Source organism: Citrus sinensis, chromosome 2 (assembly GCF_022201045.2).
Source record: "Citrus sinensis cultivar Valencia sweet orange chromosome 2, DVS_A1.0, whole genome shotgun sequence".
Lineage (NCBI taxonomy): Eukaryota > Viridiplantae > Streptophyta > Magnoliopsida > Sapindales > Rutaceae > Citrus > Citrus sinensis.
In genome coordinates, this window is record NC_068557.1 from 25,784,404 (window position 1) to 25,800,811 (window position 16,408).

The window sequence follows — 16,408 nt, forward strand, 5'->3', positions numbered from 1 at the left end:
AATCATAAACATTGAGACTTGTGAATTCAGTTTCAGTTTACGAACATGATTACCTACCTCAAAAGCTAGCCTACTGCCAAATTAATACACAAGCTACCAAAACACAACTAATTCGTTTTGAAGAAATTGAAGATAAGAGGAAATTAAAATAGTTTAATTTAATTGCATATGGTTGTTGTGATGAATTTTCTTGCATGGGGTTTGTTCAAATTAAAATTTGGTCGAGTCAGCGTGCGGGCTAGCAATCAAATGTTAATGTCAGAATTTGAATATTATTTATGCAAAGAGATGGTTCCGCCAATGCCCAAAACTACAATCAGAAACCAGGGACAACGTGCCGAACGTTTGCGAGCAGTTGCAACCACAGAAAGGGGTAAGAGGTGCCGAAATCTTTTTCAGCGTTACTTAATCCTCTAATTTTTCAAGTTAGTTCATGGGGTTACTGGAAAAATATAGTGTTTGGCTGTCTACTACAAGGAATGAAGAAAAGTCAGAAATCTTTCTTTACTTAGTAAAATAAACAAATAAAGTAAGAAGAGAAAATGTAGAGAATGAAAACGGATAAGATTTTATTTATTTTTAACCTTTTGAATTATGTGGGAGTTTTATAGAGATTAGAATCCTCTCCCCCCTCGACTGCGGAATGATGGTTTGAAGATCATGTTCAACCTTTGATTTTTCAAAGAGAATCCGAAAGGTAGTTTTGATTAAATTAATTTGCTCTCGGTTGGCTCAATTTAAACATCTCCTCATGATAATCATGCTCACAATCACCTCTTATTGTGGTAATATGCTTGAGATTACAAGAATTATCATAAGATTGACTCAATTTAAACGTCTTTTCACGAAAATTCTACTCGTAGGTCAGTCACCATCCGGTTGAGATAATATTATGCTTGAAGTCACCAAATAACTTTTAAATACTTCAATACAACTTTACCTCCTTGTAATTTATTTTCTCTTTGACTTTTTTTTTTTTTTTCAAGCTGCACGGCAAACACTGTTAGGTTTGGAGAAAAGACCAGATCATGGTCATCCTATTTTATCACTTTAGATTTGTGTTGATGGACTGTTGTTTCAATTGAACAAAAGGGAAGAATAATCTGTCACTATTTCAATTGAACAAAAGGGAACAAAATTCTATTCTTTGGGATGACCACGCCACCACACTGTCACTGTCGGTTTCAATTTCATTGTCTCTCAAGTCTCAATATCCTTTTCTGTCATTTGGTGTGAATAGAGAACACCGAGAGAGAGAGAGAGAATAATTTGTTCATAATTAATCTAAGGATCACAGACTTTCTCATCCCGTCATCAGTACTCATCTGTCATCTGTGACCCAGCCCCAATAGACGACATGTCGCTCGTCTTCACTACCAAATTAGTCGTTTAAATCCGCACTAACTAATTTGTCATTTAGAACATTTGATGATAAGTGATCAAGGTACATTTTGTTATATGATACAAGAAAAGAATAGAGATTTCAAAAGGGGAAGTAAAATCATATATGTTAATCCCAAGACGATCGACGGTTAAAAGGAAAAATGTAAACGAAACAGAAGAATGGGACAAGACACCTTTTCTTTTCTTTTCTTCTCTAAGATTTTTCTTTTATTTGTTTTTTCCCCTCCCCTCTGATATCTTAGGATTTCTTTCTTCATCGCATAGCGCCATAATCCTTAACCTCAGTGATAATCTATCTTACAAATGCCCAAACATTCCCCAAAATTTCTACTGCAGCCTAAATGTTGTTAATTACTGCGTTTCCTCTCCTTGGAATGCTAAATAAATTGATAGGCCATCACCCGATTGGCCGGCCACTACACAAATCTCAATTATGAAATTAATTGTTTATTGCCTCTCTTTTCTATTCGCAATTTATTTTAATTAATCCCCGTGCTTTCCGCTTTCAAATTGCTTTTGCCGTTAGATTTCAACATGCGATCACTTGTTCAACCCTCCCCCCCTAACCTTTTCGGTTTCTTTTTTCTTTCTTCTTATTAGTATTACAAAAACTAATAGTAATAATAATAATAATAATAATAATAATAATAATAATAATAGGTTCATTCAAAGTGTTTTGAAAAATCGATTTAATTACAAGTTTAAAAAAAAATCCATATCTAAAATAAGGAAAAAAAATTCATACAAAAAGCTGCTAGGAAGATGGCGTCAAGTCCAAATTATTTTATGATTTTGTTTATACAATTCTATTTAATCGTTAAAAATACTTCGGAAGATCGTATCTTAATTTGTTTATAAAATCATTTTTAATATATATTAAAATCTATTAATCATACTCAAATAGCAAATCAAGCACCGGATGGATAATCCCACATAATTAAACGGAAAATGTAAACTCAAAAGTGACCGGAGGCAGGAGTCAAAGGAAAGGAGTGCACAACTCCAAAAACACACTCTGACACACCACCATCCGCGTGTAGAACACGCGCGACATTTTACCTCTATAGTGTTATGAACGCTCTATAGGTTCGCGTGAGCATAACCTTAACTCCGCCTGCTTTTCGTGCCACTACTTGCGCGTAAAAAGTAAGTCGTTTCACTTGTTTGCTTTTCTTTTCTTTTTCTTTTTCTTTTTTCTTTTTTATATATAAACATGTTTTTTAACACGACAGACAGTTCCCACTTCCCACTGACTGGTCACTCAGCTTCTTCATCAGCTCTGTAAGAAGAAGAAATGGGAGTCTTAGGAGAAGGCAAAGGCTCGACTTTGGTTCATATTTTGGTGGTGATTTTAAGCTTGGTGGCTTTTGGCTTCTCCATTGCTGCTGAGAGAAGACGAAGCACTGTAAGCTCGCTCGTTACTCTCTTCTTTTTAAAAAAAAAAAAAAATGACTGAACTTTAGGGTTTTGGTATCAGATTTTGCTTTGTATTCTCCTTGGTGTATGTATGTGGGTGGATCTCTGTTTTTGTTTTGTGAATTTCGTGGTAGATGCTCGATTTGTTTGTTAGAGTTTTTTTATTTTAGGAGTTTTTGATAAGCCTTTGAGACGGATTGGAGTTTTCTGGGCTGATTACAATTTATATTGCCAAGTTTGCTTAAAAATTTGATGTTCTACTCTATCTCAAGTGCTGGTTTTTGCAATGTTTAGATAGATATATTTCCAAATGTCTGCTCTTGCTCCTTATGAACACCATTAGCTGGGGTCATCAATTAGCATCCTGTAATGGCATTATAATTATAAATCACCTGCTAGGCTACCTGCAGTATAATTAAAGCATTGTGGTTACACCAAACTAATAAGCGTGCCTTGTGTTACTAAATGTGTTTACTTTATATTCATCTACCATTGCTATTATATTCCGAGGTACTCCTGATCTCTCTATGAGGAATAGCCTTGGATATATTCAGTCACAAAAGTGTTCATATATGCTAATCTTCACGGATGAATTCATTCACAGCAGCGATTATTATGCACAGAGTCCAATCAAAAGATTTTAATGTACAGAGGAGACACAATATCAACTTAGTCGTATTGCTGATATGTGGATTGAGTTCAGAATCTTCAATTCCAATGTGCATCAAACATAAAGTTGATTAAGTTTGTGTGTGTGTGTGTGTGTGTGTGTGTGCAAATAGGGGATATTTTAATGTTGTTTAATTTTACTTATAACCTGCCATAGAACGTAAAAGCAACTAGTTTAGTACTCCTTTTCTTTTCAGTTTCAAAAGTTAAGAGAACCTAATTCTTATTCAAAGTTGTATCTGAGATCGTCAGGTGATTGCAAATATTTTCTGTGATACTTTTAGTATACCAAAGGTTTGGCTTTTGCCGCGAACCAAATATCAATTCAGTGCCTCTGTCATTCAATGTGGCTCTGCTTGTTAACTCAACTATAACAATAGTATATCGTAAAACTTTTTAAGTCACCATCCAACATATTGAGTGCATGTTTTGCTTTTTACCCTTTGCCTGGCCACTGTTGTTGATATCCAATGTAGCCGGTCATGATTCGTCTAGTTATGCTGGGGACTTAATCCAACAATTAGGGTTACATTCACAAGATTTCTTTTTTTTATTGTTTTGTAGAAATGGCCAAATGGTGGCTTATCAGATCACTAGAAGGAAAGTCCGATAAGCAGGACAGAAAATGAATGTTTTACCACCTTAAATATCTGAAATTCAAAAAATATTAGTGTACCTTAAAATGGTATTCGAGGTGGTTAAAGTTGGTCTACTGCCTATCTGTCTTCCAGACTTTTTTTCTTTTTTTGGAGGGAGTGAACCTCGGCAGGCCTTTATATATTCTTGGTAGGCCAACTGTAGTCAGGTCCTCTGTTCGCTACTAGAGATTCAAAACTAGTGTGGTGTAATATGATTTTCCATAGATTAAGCTTTCTCATTGCAATTTAGCATTGTTTAGGCTTAATCTAAGGTTGATTCAACATAATCCAAAAAACTTGTGCTGAATTTTGATAGTTATGATTGGTTTAGCTTGTTATTATCTAAATTAACTTCTATGGTGCATGCTGTTTCTGCATGACAGGGCCATATGATGCCGGTCCCAGATCAATCTAATGCCACATACTGTGTCTACAGCTCAGATGTTGCAACTGGTTATGGAGTGGGTGCTTTTCTATTTCTTCTTTCAAGTGAATCTCTACTGATGGGTGTGACAAAGTGCATGTGTTTTGGGAGACCTTTAGCCCCAGGCGGGAATCGAGCATGGACCATCATCTATTTTATGTCGTCATGGTGAGAATTTAAACTTAACATGTAAAGTCTATCATTTTTCTTCAACAAGGAAACCTCATCTGATAACATGGATTAAAGCAAATCCCTCTTTTTATGATATAGAAATGCAGTTGGCCCTCCTACTTTGAAGAACTGCTCTTGGGTACATGTATGTTCATACGTGCTTGAATAGTTCATCATAAAGTTGGGCCTCCTACTTTGAAGAATTGCTCTTGGCCCTCCTACTTTTTCTTGACTGAGTTTTATCAATAAGTTTTGAAGTTGACCACTGTTTCGAATCCCACTGTGCCAATGGGATCAAATCATATTCATTGAAAATTGTTGTAATAGTTCATCATAAAGTTGATAAACTATCCTATGATGCTGCGGGCACACCAAATTTTTAAGATGTTAAAACTCTAATATTATAGTCTTTATCTGCAGGGCGGCTTTTCTTGTTGCAGAAGCATGCCTAATTGCAGGAGCCACCAAAAATGCCTATCACACCAAATACCGGTCAATGATTTATGCCCAAAACATCACCTGTGAAACATTGCGAAAAGGTGTTTTCATTGCAGCAGCAGTGTTTGTGGTTGCAACAATGATTCTCAATGTTTACTATTATATGTATTTCACCAAGGCCACTGCTGCTCAGGGAGCTCGAAAGGCAAATCGTGCAAGTTCGACTGTTAGTATGACTGGGGCTGGATATGCATAGAACCAACAGATGGAACTAGACGGTTAAATTTTGTTTCTTAATGTTTTATGAGTCTGTGATGAAGATTGTACTATGGCAGTTTACTGACATCAGATATAAAATGTGATTATCCAGGGATGATATATAGTGTTATTGTGATTGCTTATACCTATTTTTGGCGTTATGATTTTTGGAGTGAGAAAGTTCTGTGGTAATCTCTGCCATCAATTTCTTGGATCTTTGATGTACTTCAAAATTTAAGTCATCTGAACGCCTGCAAGTTCTCAACTTTGTCGGTGCTGGTGCCAGAAAGCCACTGCAAGAAATTTTTTGGAATTTTTTTTAAAGTATCTGTAGAATTATAAAATAACAATATTATATTAGTCTATTTACACAAAATAAATACATTGACCTGTATTGCAGGCTTCAGAAAAGGAATGCCATACTCTTGAATAAAACATTGGATAACAAATGGAAACAGTCCTCCTGCTTTAATTAAGCATTTACATTATATCTACCCACTTGTACCAAAAGCAGGGGGGTAATCTATTTGATGCAAAAAAAGAAAAAAGAAAAAAGAAAAAATGATATTAAAAGTTTTGACACGAATGTTTAGATTCAAACATGGTTATGCCCAAATAAACAGCTTTCTCTTTCGACATCATTTGAATATGACAGCATCAGCGCACATCTCATCCCTGCGCCTCCTAGTTTTGTGGCCACTTGGCTACTTGAGTGTATGGTTCAATTTCAAGCTACAAAATGTACAAAAGCTATGTACAAACAGAAAAACCAGAAATACATAAATGCTACTGTGAACTGTCCCAGGGTTATAATGCTGTTGAAACAAATTAAACCCCCCAAGAAGAGACCAAATTTCGGAGAGAAAAGATGATGGCACAGGACTCAGGAGAAATGGGCAAGAGCGAAAACTTAAAATTGGAGGAATGAGGCCAAGGAGAAAAAGGCAAGTGTAATAATAAAGGGGATTAAAACTCAAGTTAGGATTAGGGCAAAATGGAATAGTGTAGGACACCAAGACCGAGGGGAGTACAAAGTCCAAGCATAAGCTAAAAAGTTTTTCTGTAAAGGATCATCAGATTGGCTTTTTGTTTTCTTTTTTCAGGGACAGAGACGGACCAAAACAAAACCAACTTTCTTTTTATGCTCTTCCCAGTACAATGAACACTAAAGTTCAAACTCAGATGAAAAAAGTGCTTGTTTTCGATATCGCTTGGTTACTACTGATTTTAGTGGAACATCATCTCTCTTTTCTTTGGCTTTTTTTTTTTTTTTTTCATTTTTAACCCTCCTTAATACAACTCAGCAACTTCTGATTTGTATGATATACTCAATCATGAAAAATGTGTATCAGTTTATAAACTTTGCATATTTTTCACATCTGTATACAGGTCAGAAAGGAAACAACGAAGTGCAATATGTATATATAATAAAATCTTATTGAACGAACATGCTAAAGATGTCTTACTACGCAACAGAACTCTCTTGGCAATGTAGAATCTTTGTGGTTTATTATGTGAATAGCGTAGAAATGAATCCTCTCTCTCTCTCTCTCTCTCTCTCTCTCTCTCTCGCTCTCTCTCTCTCTCTCTTCAAAATTTCTTCATTGAGCCAATTGATTTGGTCAGAAATGACCGCAAGGGGACAACGGATTTGTTGTACCGTCGAGTACTAATAAATAAAATAAATGACCAGTACCATACGATGCAATTATGCGACAATAAAATTTAATTGTTGCCTGGTCTAGTCAGATCTTTGCTTGGAAATGACATTTCCTTGAATATTGGTCGTACCTTCCTATTAATTACTAATCAAGGACAATAATTTCAACTTTTCTGTTTCTTCTCGATTAAATATATTAAACAAGTAAGGGGGAGAAAAGGGTGAGTTAACAATATTTATGTGCCCCTCTTTTTACGTGTTTAATCTTTATTGACTCGGTAAAGATTTTACTAAATGTGTTAAGAAGATCTCAAGCTACTAAATTAGCTTCTTTGAAGGTCAATCTCGTTGTGCATCGTCTTTGCCGACAAAAAAATAATTCAGTAGGAAGGATTAATCATATATTAATCAAAATGGGATATACGGTTCAAATAAATTAAAAGCTAATACGTATTATGCCATATTAGCATGTGACATTGCTCGGTCATTAGCATGACAAATTTCACAATGTCACCATCAATATTAAACACCATTGTCTCAAATAAAGATGTATTGATTTGAAAGTGAAGATTAAGAGCTTTTTCTTCCCAAAAAGAAAAAAGAAATTAATTATACACTAGAACAGCAGAATGATGTTAAGAAGACAAATGGGTTTAATTTTTCAAAGAGAAAATGATCACAGGATTGCATTAAAATTTGATAAGACGGGATCGTACGGAACGATGTTTGGAGACACAACTTGATTTCAATTTCCTTGTAACATACGTCAAGGAGAAAGAGAAAGGTCAGTCAGCGAACACCGCCGCGAGATTCCCGGCCAACTCCTCATCTCTTTGGCTGTCATCCCATGTTTCCTTGTTTTATTTAAATCAAATTTCCATGGTGCAGCGTACGCTGTCGTTTTTATTAATAAAAAACCCTAACCTACCATTACATTAACTAACACATGATACATCACACATACACACACATATATATTAATGTTTAATTAAAAAGCAGTAAATGCTGTTAGAGAAATTAATGTCCATTGCTACTGTTCATACTCATAGACATTCTCTCACCATGAGACCCACAGAGTTTGAATATTTCACTTCTTTTTTTTTTTTTGACCATGAAGTATTTTGGGGAGGACCTCAACTGTGGGAAGCACCTTTAAGTCCGTATCACAACCCAGATTAGAAGTTCCCGCTCGAACCGAGAAGCACAGGTTCTCCCAATAAAAACAATTTCCCTGCGACTTCGAGCGGCACAGGTTCTCCCAACAAAGGTGACTTCCCTGCGACTCGAACTGGGAAGCAAACCCAATAAAACCACTTAAGGGGACTCCATTGCCATTGGAGCCAACACTTTGTTGGTTGAATATTTCACATTTGATTATTGATATTCCTTCTTGACTTTGTTACCGACATGCAAATTTCAAAATGGACAATTTATATGCCACGCACATAAATTCTGTTTTCTAAAACAATACGTAGTCAATGAATAATGGTATTTGATCAGTAAATAACTAATAACTTGAAGATGACCTTGATCTGCGAAAAACCCATATGCTTTTGATCTTAGTAAACAAATAAATAAATAGAATCATTTCATATTACTAGCTATATTCTCAAACCCAGCCAACGACTTTTTGTGACAATATAATTGCATCATCAATGCACAGGAGATGAAGATGGAAATAAATATTATTTTTATATCTTATTATATACTCTCAGATTTGTTGGGTTTTTATCACAAGTATATATTCACTTTTACCTAATTGATTAATGTGGTAAAAAATTCAACTGATGAGGATACACACAAACACATATATATCTAAGACTTTCTTATTAAATAAAGAAAATTCTTAGTTCAAATTTTTATCAAATACAAACATATCTAGCTAATAGTTTATTTATCATTAATATCAAACAAAAATATTCTAATGAACAAAGCCATTCACCATATAATAAAAGTATAATGTACATAATATGTATGCATTAATTAGTCAATCAATCAAAAAACGCTACGAGACAACATAGTGTGGCTTAGGACGAGTAAAGTCGCCGCGGACTCGATTTATTACATGATATGGAGATATAAATTAAAACTAGAAATGGAAATGTGGGAAATGGGAAATTGGTAGCTCTATAAACGTTACTGGGTGCTGCTGTTGAGCGTTGATGTGTGTTCTCTGATGAGTCATCACGTGGGCGCCAGAGTGGGGGCATGAGATGAGGATGCTGCTTTCTATCACTCTCTCCCTCTGCTGTCATATAACCCAAACTAGCCATCACTTATTCTTTAATTTTCCATTCCTCATCCTCGCATACACATTAGGTCATCAGGAACTTTTTGTCCCTAGAAAAATTCTCAAAATTAAAAGCCTCATTTTTGTCAGCACAATTTCTTCTTCTCAAAACAACAAGAGATTGAGTGCAAAGAGAAGTTAGTGAGCGAGGGAGAGTGGGTGTTTCGCGCTTTTGCTTTTATGTGGGTGGTTTATAAAGTGCCTCAGCTAGCGACATGTCGTCGTCATCTGCCGGTGGCAAGCGAATCGTCTACTCTTCTTCATCTTCATCTTTTTCCATGGTGGCTGCTATGTTGATGATAATCATGCTCGTTTTACAGATTTGGGTCTGCCGTGACTGTCAGGTAGGTGCTATTAGGATATTTTCTACACCAAATGAAGTGGAGAAGCAACAAATGGTCACAAAAAATAACAAGAGCTACAAAGAAGGAGATTTAGTTCGTAAGTACTTCGGTGGAAGCGCTTTTAACTTCAGCAGAACTGAAAAAGGAATTGCCGATGATAAACGAAGAGTTCCCAGTTGCCCAGATCCCCTCCACAACTAGCTAGTTAGTAGAATTATTATTATTCACATATCTCTCTTTTTCTTTTCTTTTCTTTTCTTTATGTTTTGAGTTATTGGTTGATGTTATTTCCAAAATACCCACGTTTTTCTCTTCATTTCCGCGATATTATTTTGATCTGCGTCGTAATATTAGGGGGAAAAACGAGGGTATTTTGGTACCTCAATCTTTTGAAATGCTAGAAAGAAAGAAAGAAAGTAAAAAAAAAAAAAGAACGATCATGCTGTGTATAGCCGCTGAGAATTATTTTCCTTTTACAGTGCTCTCGTGTTACACAATGCTAGCCAGTAGCCAGCTTCTTTGTATTGCAAGAATCTCTGTATGTATTATTGTTGTTTAGCTTAATAATTCGCGTCTCTTTTTGAGTTTTGATGAAGAACAAGAAGCAGCTGCAGCAGCATTTGCAGCCAAATATGTATTTTGGACACTTGTGAAGTCTGAAGACACCAGACAGTGTTAATAGTATTGACTGTCACGGAGATTCATGAATTTTCACTGCGATAATACAAAGATTTTATTTCTTTTTACCACTTTTTTTCCTCCTCAGTACGTAGTGTCAATAAGATAGTGACAGTTTCGGCTTTTGGTGTTTGATAATCCTAACAAGTAAAAAAGCTTTCAGACGTTGTTGGATTTTGAGGTTCAACTTTTCATCTTTTTTTGGAATTGCTTGCTTCAAGGTTTTGTCATTTTGATGCATTTGGTACGTTTTCGTTTTTTTTCCTTTTTTTAAAAAAATTATATTTTAATTTTTCTGAATGCTGCAAGTTGATTCATTATCTTTCCACCACTGGTTCGCTCAAGCTCAATCACATGTCGTGCCTTAGTTTGCTTCTTTGAAATCAATTCTTAAATTTTTGAAATCTATTTTCCTTTAAATAGATTCTTTTACCAAACATTGATCAGCCTATCACAGTCCTTTTTCTTCCCCCCTTAACTTTTGAACGCTATTACAGTCGTTAAACCAACTGAATTCCTGCATTTTGACTCTCATGAGCATGATAAATTAATAATTGATTTACGTCGTAACTAGAGCATTTAGGTAAAAAGGGAAAGTATTAATCTATCTGTTTTAAAACCCTTGAACTTTGTTTAAAAATCACAATAATATATATTTAATTTCGATTACCTCAAAACTTCGAAAAAAGAATTATTAATAGGACAGTATTTATATGTTCGTCATTGAGGACAATTTAACAATTAAAAACTTATCATTATTAATTCTTGACACTCGTCTAAAACAACCATTAATCTAATTAGGGATGGCAATGGGGAGGGGAGGGGAGGGGACCAATCTCCCGGTACCCACCCCCAATATTTTGCGTATGTTTCCGTGCCCTCTCCATTCCTGTCAAAATTATTTAAGAGAATCTTCATTCTCTCCCTGAATAATAACAGGGGATCCTCAAGGGTCTTCGATCCCCGAATAACTAATACATTTTTTTTTCGATTTTGAGTTAATCATATTAAAATAAAAAATTCAAATAAAAGTAAAGTTCGAAATATATCTTACATTAATATCCATTACAAAAATCACATACATTAAATTAGTAAGTAACGCAGTATGCAAGGGATACAAACTATCATGAACAAATTAATAGCCTAATACAAAATTGTTATAAATAAAATCAAATTTAGATTCAAAATTAATTTTTCAATGGTGGCGTGGGCACTTTATAAATGTGGATTATTCCCTTTACAGCACAATAGTTAAGTCGAAACAAATTAAGAGCAAATAATATATTAGATTAGATATTAAAATTGTGATCTGTTGTGGGCAATTATAACATCTAAAAATAAATAAATAAATAGACTTAAGATAAATAAAAAATAGATTTAAGTTTAAAATATTTAATGAATATTAAAATTAAAACAAAAGTTTTGGGCTAATAGAATATGTCCGGTATTTTTGTCCTAAATAAAAATTTAGGACTTTAATTAGTTAATTAGGCCTAAAAGTTTAATAATATAAATATTTTGATATTTTTTATTTTTACCAATACTTATAATTTTATAATTCAAATTTTATTATTTATTTACTAGTAATTTTAAAAAATAAAAATTAAATTAAAAATTAAAATGGGAAAATGGGTAGGGGATGGGGATTCCACCTCATCCCCGTCCCCTCCCCGAATAAGAAATTGGGTAAAAAAATTTTCCCGTCCCTTCCTCGAATAAGAAATTGGGTATGAAATTATCCTCATACCCTCCCCGAATGGGAAAAATCCCCAAAGGTACCCGTCCCCGTGGGGATTTTTGTCATCCCTAAATCTAATACACATAGAATATATTATTATCCTATCTTAAACGCTTAATAAAAACTTTAATATATCATAAAAATTATGATGATTTATGTCAGAACTATACTAAGACGATTCTATTATGCTTTTGGTTAAGTTGGTTGGCACTTTCTCTCCTTAATTCTAAGGTGAAGGGTTTGAATCTTTTCGATGACTGTGATAGTGAATTTTTATGAAGGGCTTCAGTGAGCTTCAATTGTATACTTTAGATTCGGATTTTGAAATATTACACTTTGATAATACATTTATAATATGTTGGAATTGATTGTATTGTATATAATATTCAAATAAAAAAAAGGCAAAAATGAGAAAAAAATAGTCTTTTTTTTTGTTTCTTATATTTTTCTTTTGGGGGGAAGGTGAGGTGGGGGTAAATGGCATGAGGGTAAAGAATAATATTATTGACAGAATAAGATAAAACTTAATTTGGATGTGGATTTAATTGAGCAGATCGTTAAGAAATTGAAAAACTTTACAAAAGCTTAAAAGTTGGAGAGAAAAATGAGCATATTTGAAAAGAATAACGTTATTATTAGGATTGTTATTATTTTCATTGAAGATTATTATCTGGGTTGTAAACAGTAAATAAAAGCACTTTAACATAATTCAGTTGAAGATCGTTTTGGAATTTACAAGGATGTGTAGATTAAAAGTTTCATAAATATGTGAGTAGGGCATGACGTGTTTGAATTAGAGTAAATACTAGTTTAGTCCCCATATTTTTTCTTAAGTGTTTGTTTAGTCCCTATATTTAAAAAAGTACCTCAAGACGCCTATACTATTAAATATGTTATACTTCTACCATTACTTTTATTTTCTTTTACAATAATACCCTTGCAACAATATTCTTGGAGATGTTAATGAAAAGAAAAAAAATGATAATTTATTAAATTAACCTTAAAAGTAACATAAAAAATTACCTAAATTTTTATACTATTAGTTTCCTTTTAGGATTAATTTAGAAATTAATTTTTTATAAACAATGATTAGTAAGATTATTGCAATGGTATTAAACATTGCTTTAAGTTGGTTTATTATTGATCTATTTATAAATAATTATTAGTAAGATTATTGTATGGGTATACAAAATACTAGCTCTTTCATTTTGATATGTATTGGTTAATTGGTGAATTTATTAAAATCATCTTTTTTTTTAAATATAAATCAAATAATATTAAGAATATTGTTATTTTTGTAAAAACAAAGAATAAATATCTAACTGTAAGAATGTTTTCAAGTTTTTTTTTTTTTTTTAAATATAGAGATGCAAATTAACCCTTCAAATCAAGTATATTTTGTGATGAAAATTAGCCTAAACAAATGTAAAATGAGTCCAATGAAATTGAATTGGAAATTCTAAGATTTGGTACTTTCTTAAATAACAAACCATTAACTACTCTTGAAAAACTTTTTTTTGAATTGCAAAGCATTGAACCTCTTAATGACTCTAAACTGAATGCTTAAACTCATTTTAGTTTGGTTTATATTTATGAGAACAACTAACCACTTAAAGATAATTAATGAGGTTGTTGTTGAAAAAATCGGAAGTGAAGAAGGTACTTTGGAACAAGAACAAGAATGGATTTGCAAACGTACCAAGTAAGATTTGATATCTTACTTTTAAACACAACAAACAAAGATTTCATAAAAACGAACGAAAGTAGTTGAATGTTAGATGGACTGTAGTCTTTGTAAATTTGTGTATTTTGGAAATTTGTATATATTTTTATTGCTTACTTTCAGTTGAACTTTTTGTCTTCTTTTGTAAGAAGACAATATACAATCAAGTATCAATTAATTAATGGGTTTTTTTTTTCTTATTGGTTGAAATATATATACACACATTGTTCCAATTCATATAATTGCCCGTTGGCTAAGCATTGATAGGAAACAAAAAAGTGTCTCGTATTTTGGTGAAATTTTATTTATTTTTTGTGGATGCTTAATAAATTAGAGGAAACCGATGTAAGAAAGGGCCACGTATTATGCGGCCGGAGAGGTTCAAAGAAAAAGCTGCAAGTGATCTTGTTTTGTTTGGTAGTGTTTTGGATTTGGAATCAAATTGACTCCATCGATCTCTTTCTCCTCCTCAGCATGTAAAACAAAAGACAATTTTAATCAGCTCACCAATTGATGCATCATTAATTGTTATTTCCTTTACTTGTGATATCTATTGACTGTTACCAACTTACCCACATTATAATACCTCTCTCTTTCACTGTGTATGTGTTTGGTCTCCATATTATACGCAAAAGAAGAAGAGGATCGAGTCTTGCTCCTTATTAATGAATGAGTCAATCGCATGGTTGGATATTCATTGCTACGGCTCTTCTTAGTTTTATTATTCTTATTATTTTGTGCTTTACCGAATTAAAATTGTGCTTCTGTTGTCAGTACGAGCTCCTCTTACTTACTTATAATGATCATCAACTTAGTAACCTCTGTGTGTGTGTGTGTGTGTGTTGGATAGTGAAAGAGGCTTTGCGATACAACTAATTTTGTAGAAAAAAAGAAATAGTTATATTTTTTTTGTATAAATGTAAATATTTTATTTTTATTTTTAAAATTTATGATTGGATCGTCGGTTGTTCATACATAGATTACAGGAAGTTTGGTGTAATGGAAAGATGGAAACATTTTTTTTTAAAAAAAAGGGGAAGATGATGATTGGTATGGCAACTGCTGCAATTCAGAGGAGAAGGCTGTCGTTTTATAAGCAGAAAGCACGTGAATTGCATCCTCTAATAACATGAAGGCTGTCTTGTTCTTCTCATCCCCTCATATTTTTATTATTAATTGTTACTACTACTGTCTACTGCTAGCTAGTAACAGTAACAGGCCAAATTCTTTCTCAATTATCTGATTGATATCTGAAAACGAGAACACAATCAATTACGAATTAACTAAATTACTTTTGCAGAAGACAATACCTGAGGTTTGGACACACACATACATACATAAAATGATATGAATGAAGGTGACAAATTTCTAGTAAAGGACTATGGGTTATATAAGAATATTTTTTAAAAAGTTAATTAGTATGTATCATTGACCCATGCTATGTTGTAGGATGATTTTGATTGGTTTCACATAAATTTATAGAATTCATTAGGAGAAAACATTTCATGACTAAAAGATTAAAATCATCCTCAGGTTTCTTTTGTTTTAATTATTGGCATTGAAAACAAAAGAAACTTTCTGTTTGATTTGGGGTCATTGTAGCCCAAACATCTAGATGGGCTTGTTCATAGTTAGGGTTTATTTTAGAGCAAGCCCAGCCTCACTCGTAATGACTCGTAAAATCTTGACTGTTGAGAGCCCAGGCTTCACACTCTCCTCGCTACTTAGCTAGCGTAATTTCAGTGATATTGATTAATTAAATTAACCAAGTTCAGACTTGTATGTGCTGATAATTCATCAAGTGTGAGTTGACGGTGCATGTTATTGTCTCAAGAAACAGGATTGTAAATAGTGTATTCATCACCCGCGAGGAGTTATTTTCAGTAGACTAAAGTCTTGTTTGGGATTGAGGTACTGTAACTTTTAAATTACAGCTGTGTGGAAATAAATTATAATTATAAAATATAAATTAATAATATATAATAAATATAAATTTTAAATCATAATTTTGATAAAATTATTAAAATATAATAAATTTTTCATCATACAAAAGGATTTTAAGGTGACTTATGCGACTTATTTTATTTATCTTAATCCACACTAAAATTGATACTCGCATAAGTATATGTTTATTTGTGGTAATTTATTGAATAAAGCATTCGGGTTAAAATGGTATGTTTGTTTCGTCCCATCCAAGACTCTCTCCTCACTACAATAATTCCAACAATTGAGCATTTATATTGACGAGACACTGACAAAGAATGCAATAGGACAATTCCAGCGATGCTTCTAATACTTTTAATTGAAACAAAACTCAATATGTAACATCAAGTCATAGTTGATGCTTAAAATTGCGTAAAGCAGAATCATTCAACTTCTAAGCTATCACTAATTAGCTTCAACCAAAAGTTAATTATTGTGCGATTTTGCAGTTTTGAGAGTCTGTCGGCAAACTGAATTTGGGCTAAACGAATAACTTTTTTTTCTTTTCAATCTCTCTACTCAAAAAGGATTTGGTTTCTACCAATGCACCATTAATTAGTGTCTATTTAGTGAT

General features: G+C 33.2%; 1 protein-coding gene across 1 annotated transcript; it reads left to right on the plus strand.

The window, feature by feature from the left end:
• Positions 1–2,625: 2,625 nt before the first annotated feature.
• Positions 2,626–5,567, plus strand: LOC102618095 (hypothetical protein). Its single transcript, XM_006468636.4, has 3 exons — positions 2,626–2,809; positions 4,511–4,719; positions 5,143–5,567. The coding sequence occupies exons 1-3, from the start codon at positions 2,699–2,701 to the stop codon at positions 5,414–5,416; spliced, it is 594 nt and encodes a 197-aa protein (XP_006468699.1). The 5' UTR covers positions 2,626–2,698; the 3' UTR covers positions 5,417–5,567.
• Positions 5,568–16,408: the final 10,841 nt, after the last annotated feature.

Bases quoted from the DNA above. Each gene is read 5' to 3' on its own strand.
- LOC102618095 (XM_006468636.4), top strand. From the start codon at position 2,699: ATGGGAGTCTTAGGAGAAGGCAAAGGCTCGACTTTGGTTCATATTTTG. The intron at 2,810-4,510 runs GTAAGCTCGCTC...TCTGCATGACAG, and splicing joins CTGAGAGAAGACGAAGCACT to GGCCATATGATGCCGGTCCC. The intron at 4,720-5,142 runs GTGAGAATTTAA...CTTTATCTGCAG, and splicing joins ATCTATTTTATGTCGTCATG to GGCGGCTTTTCTTGTTGCAG.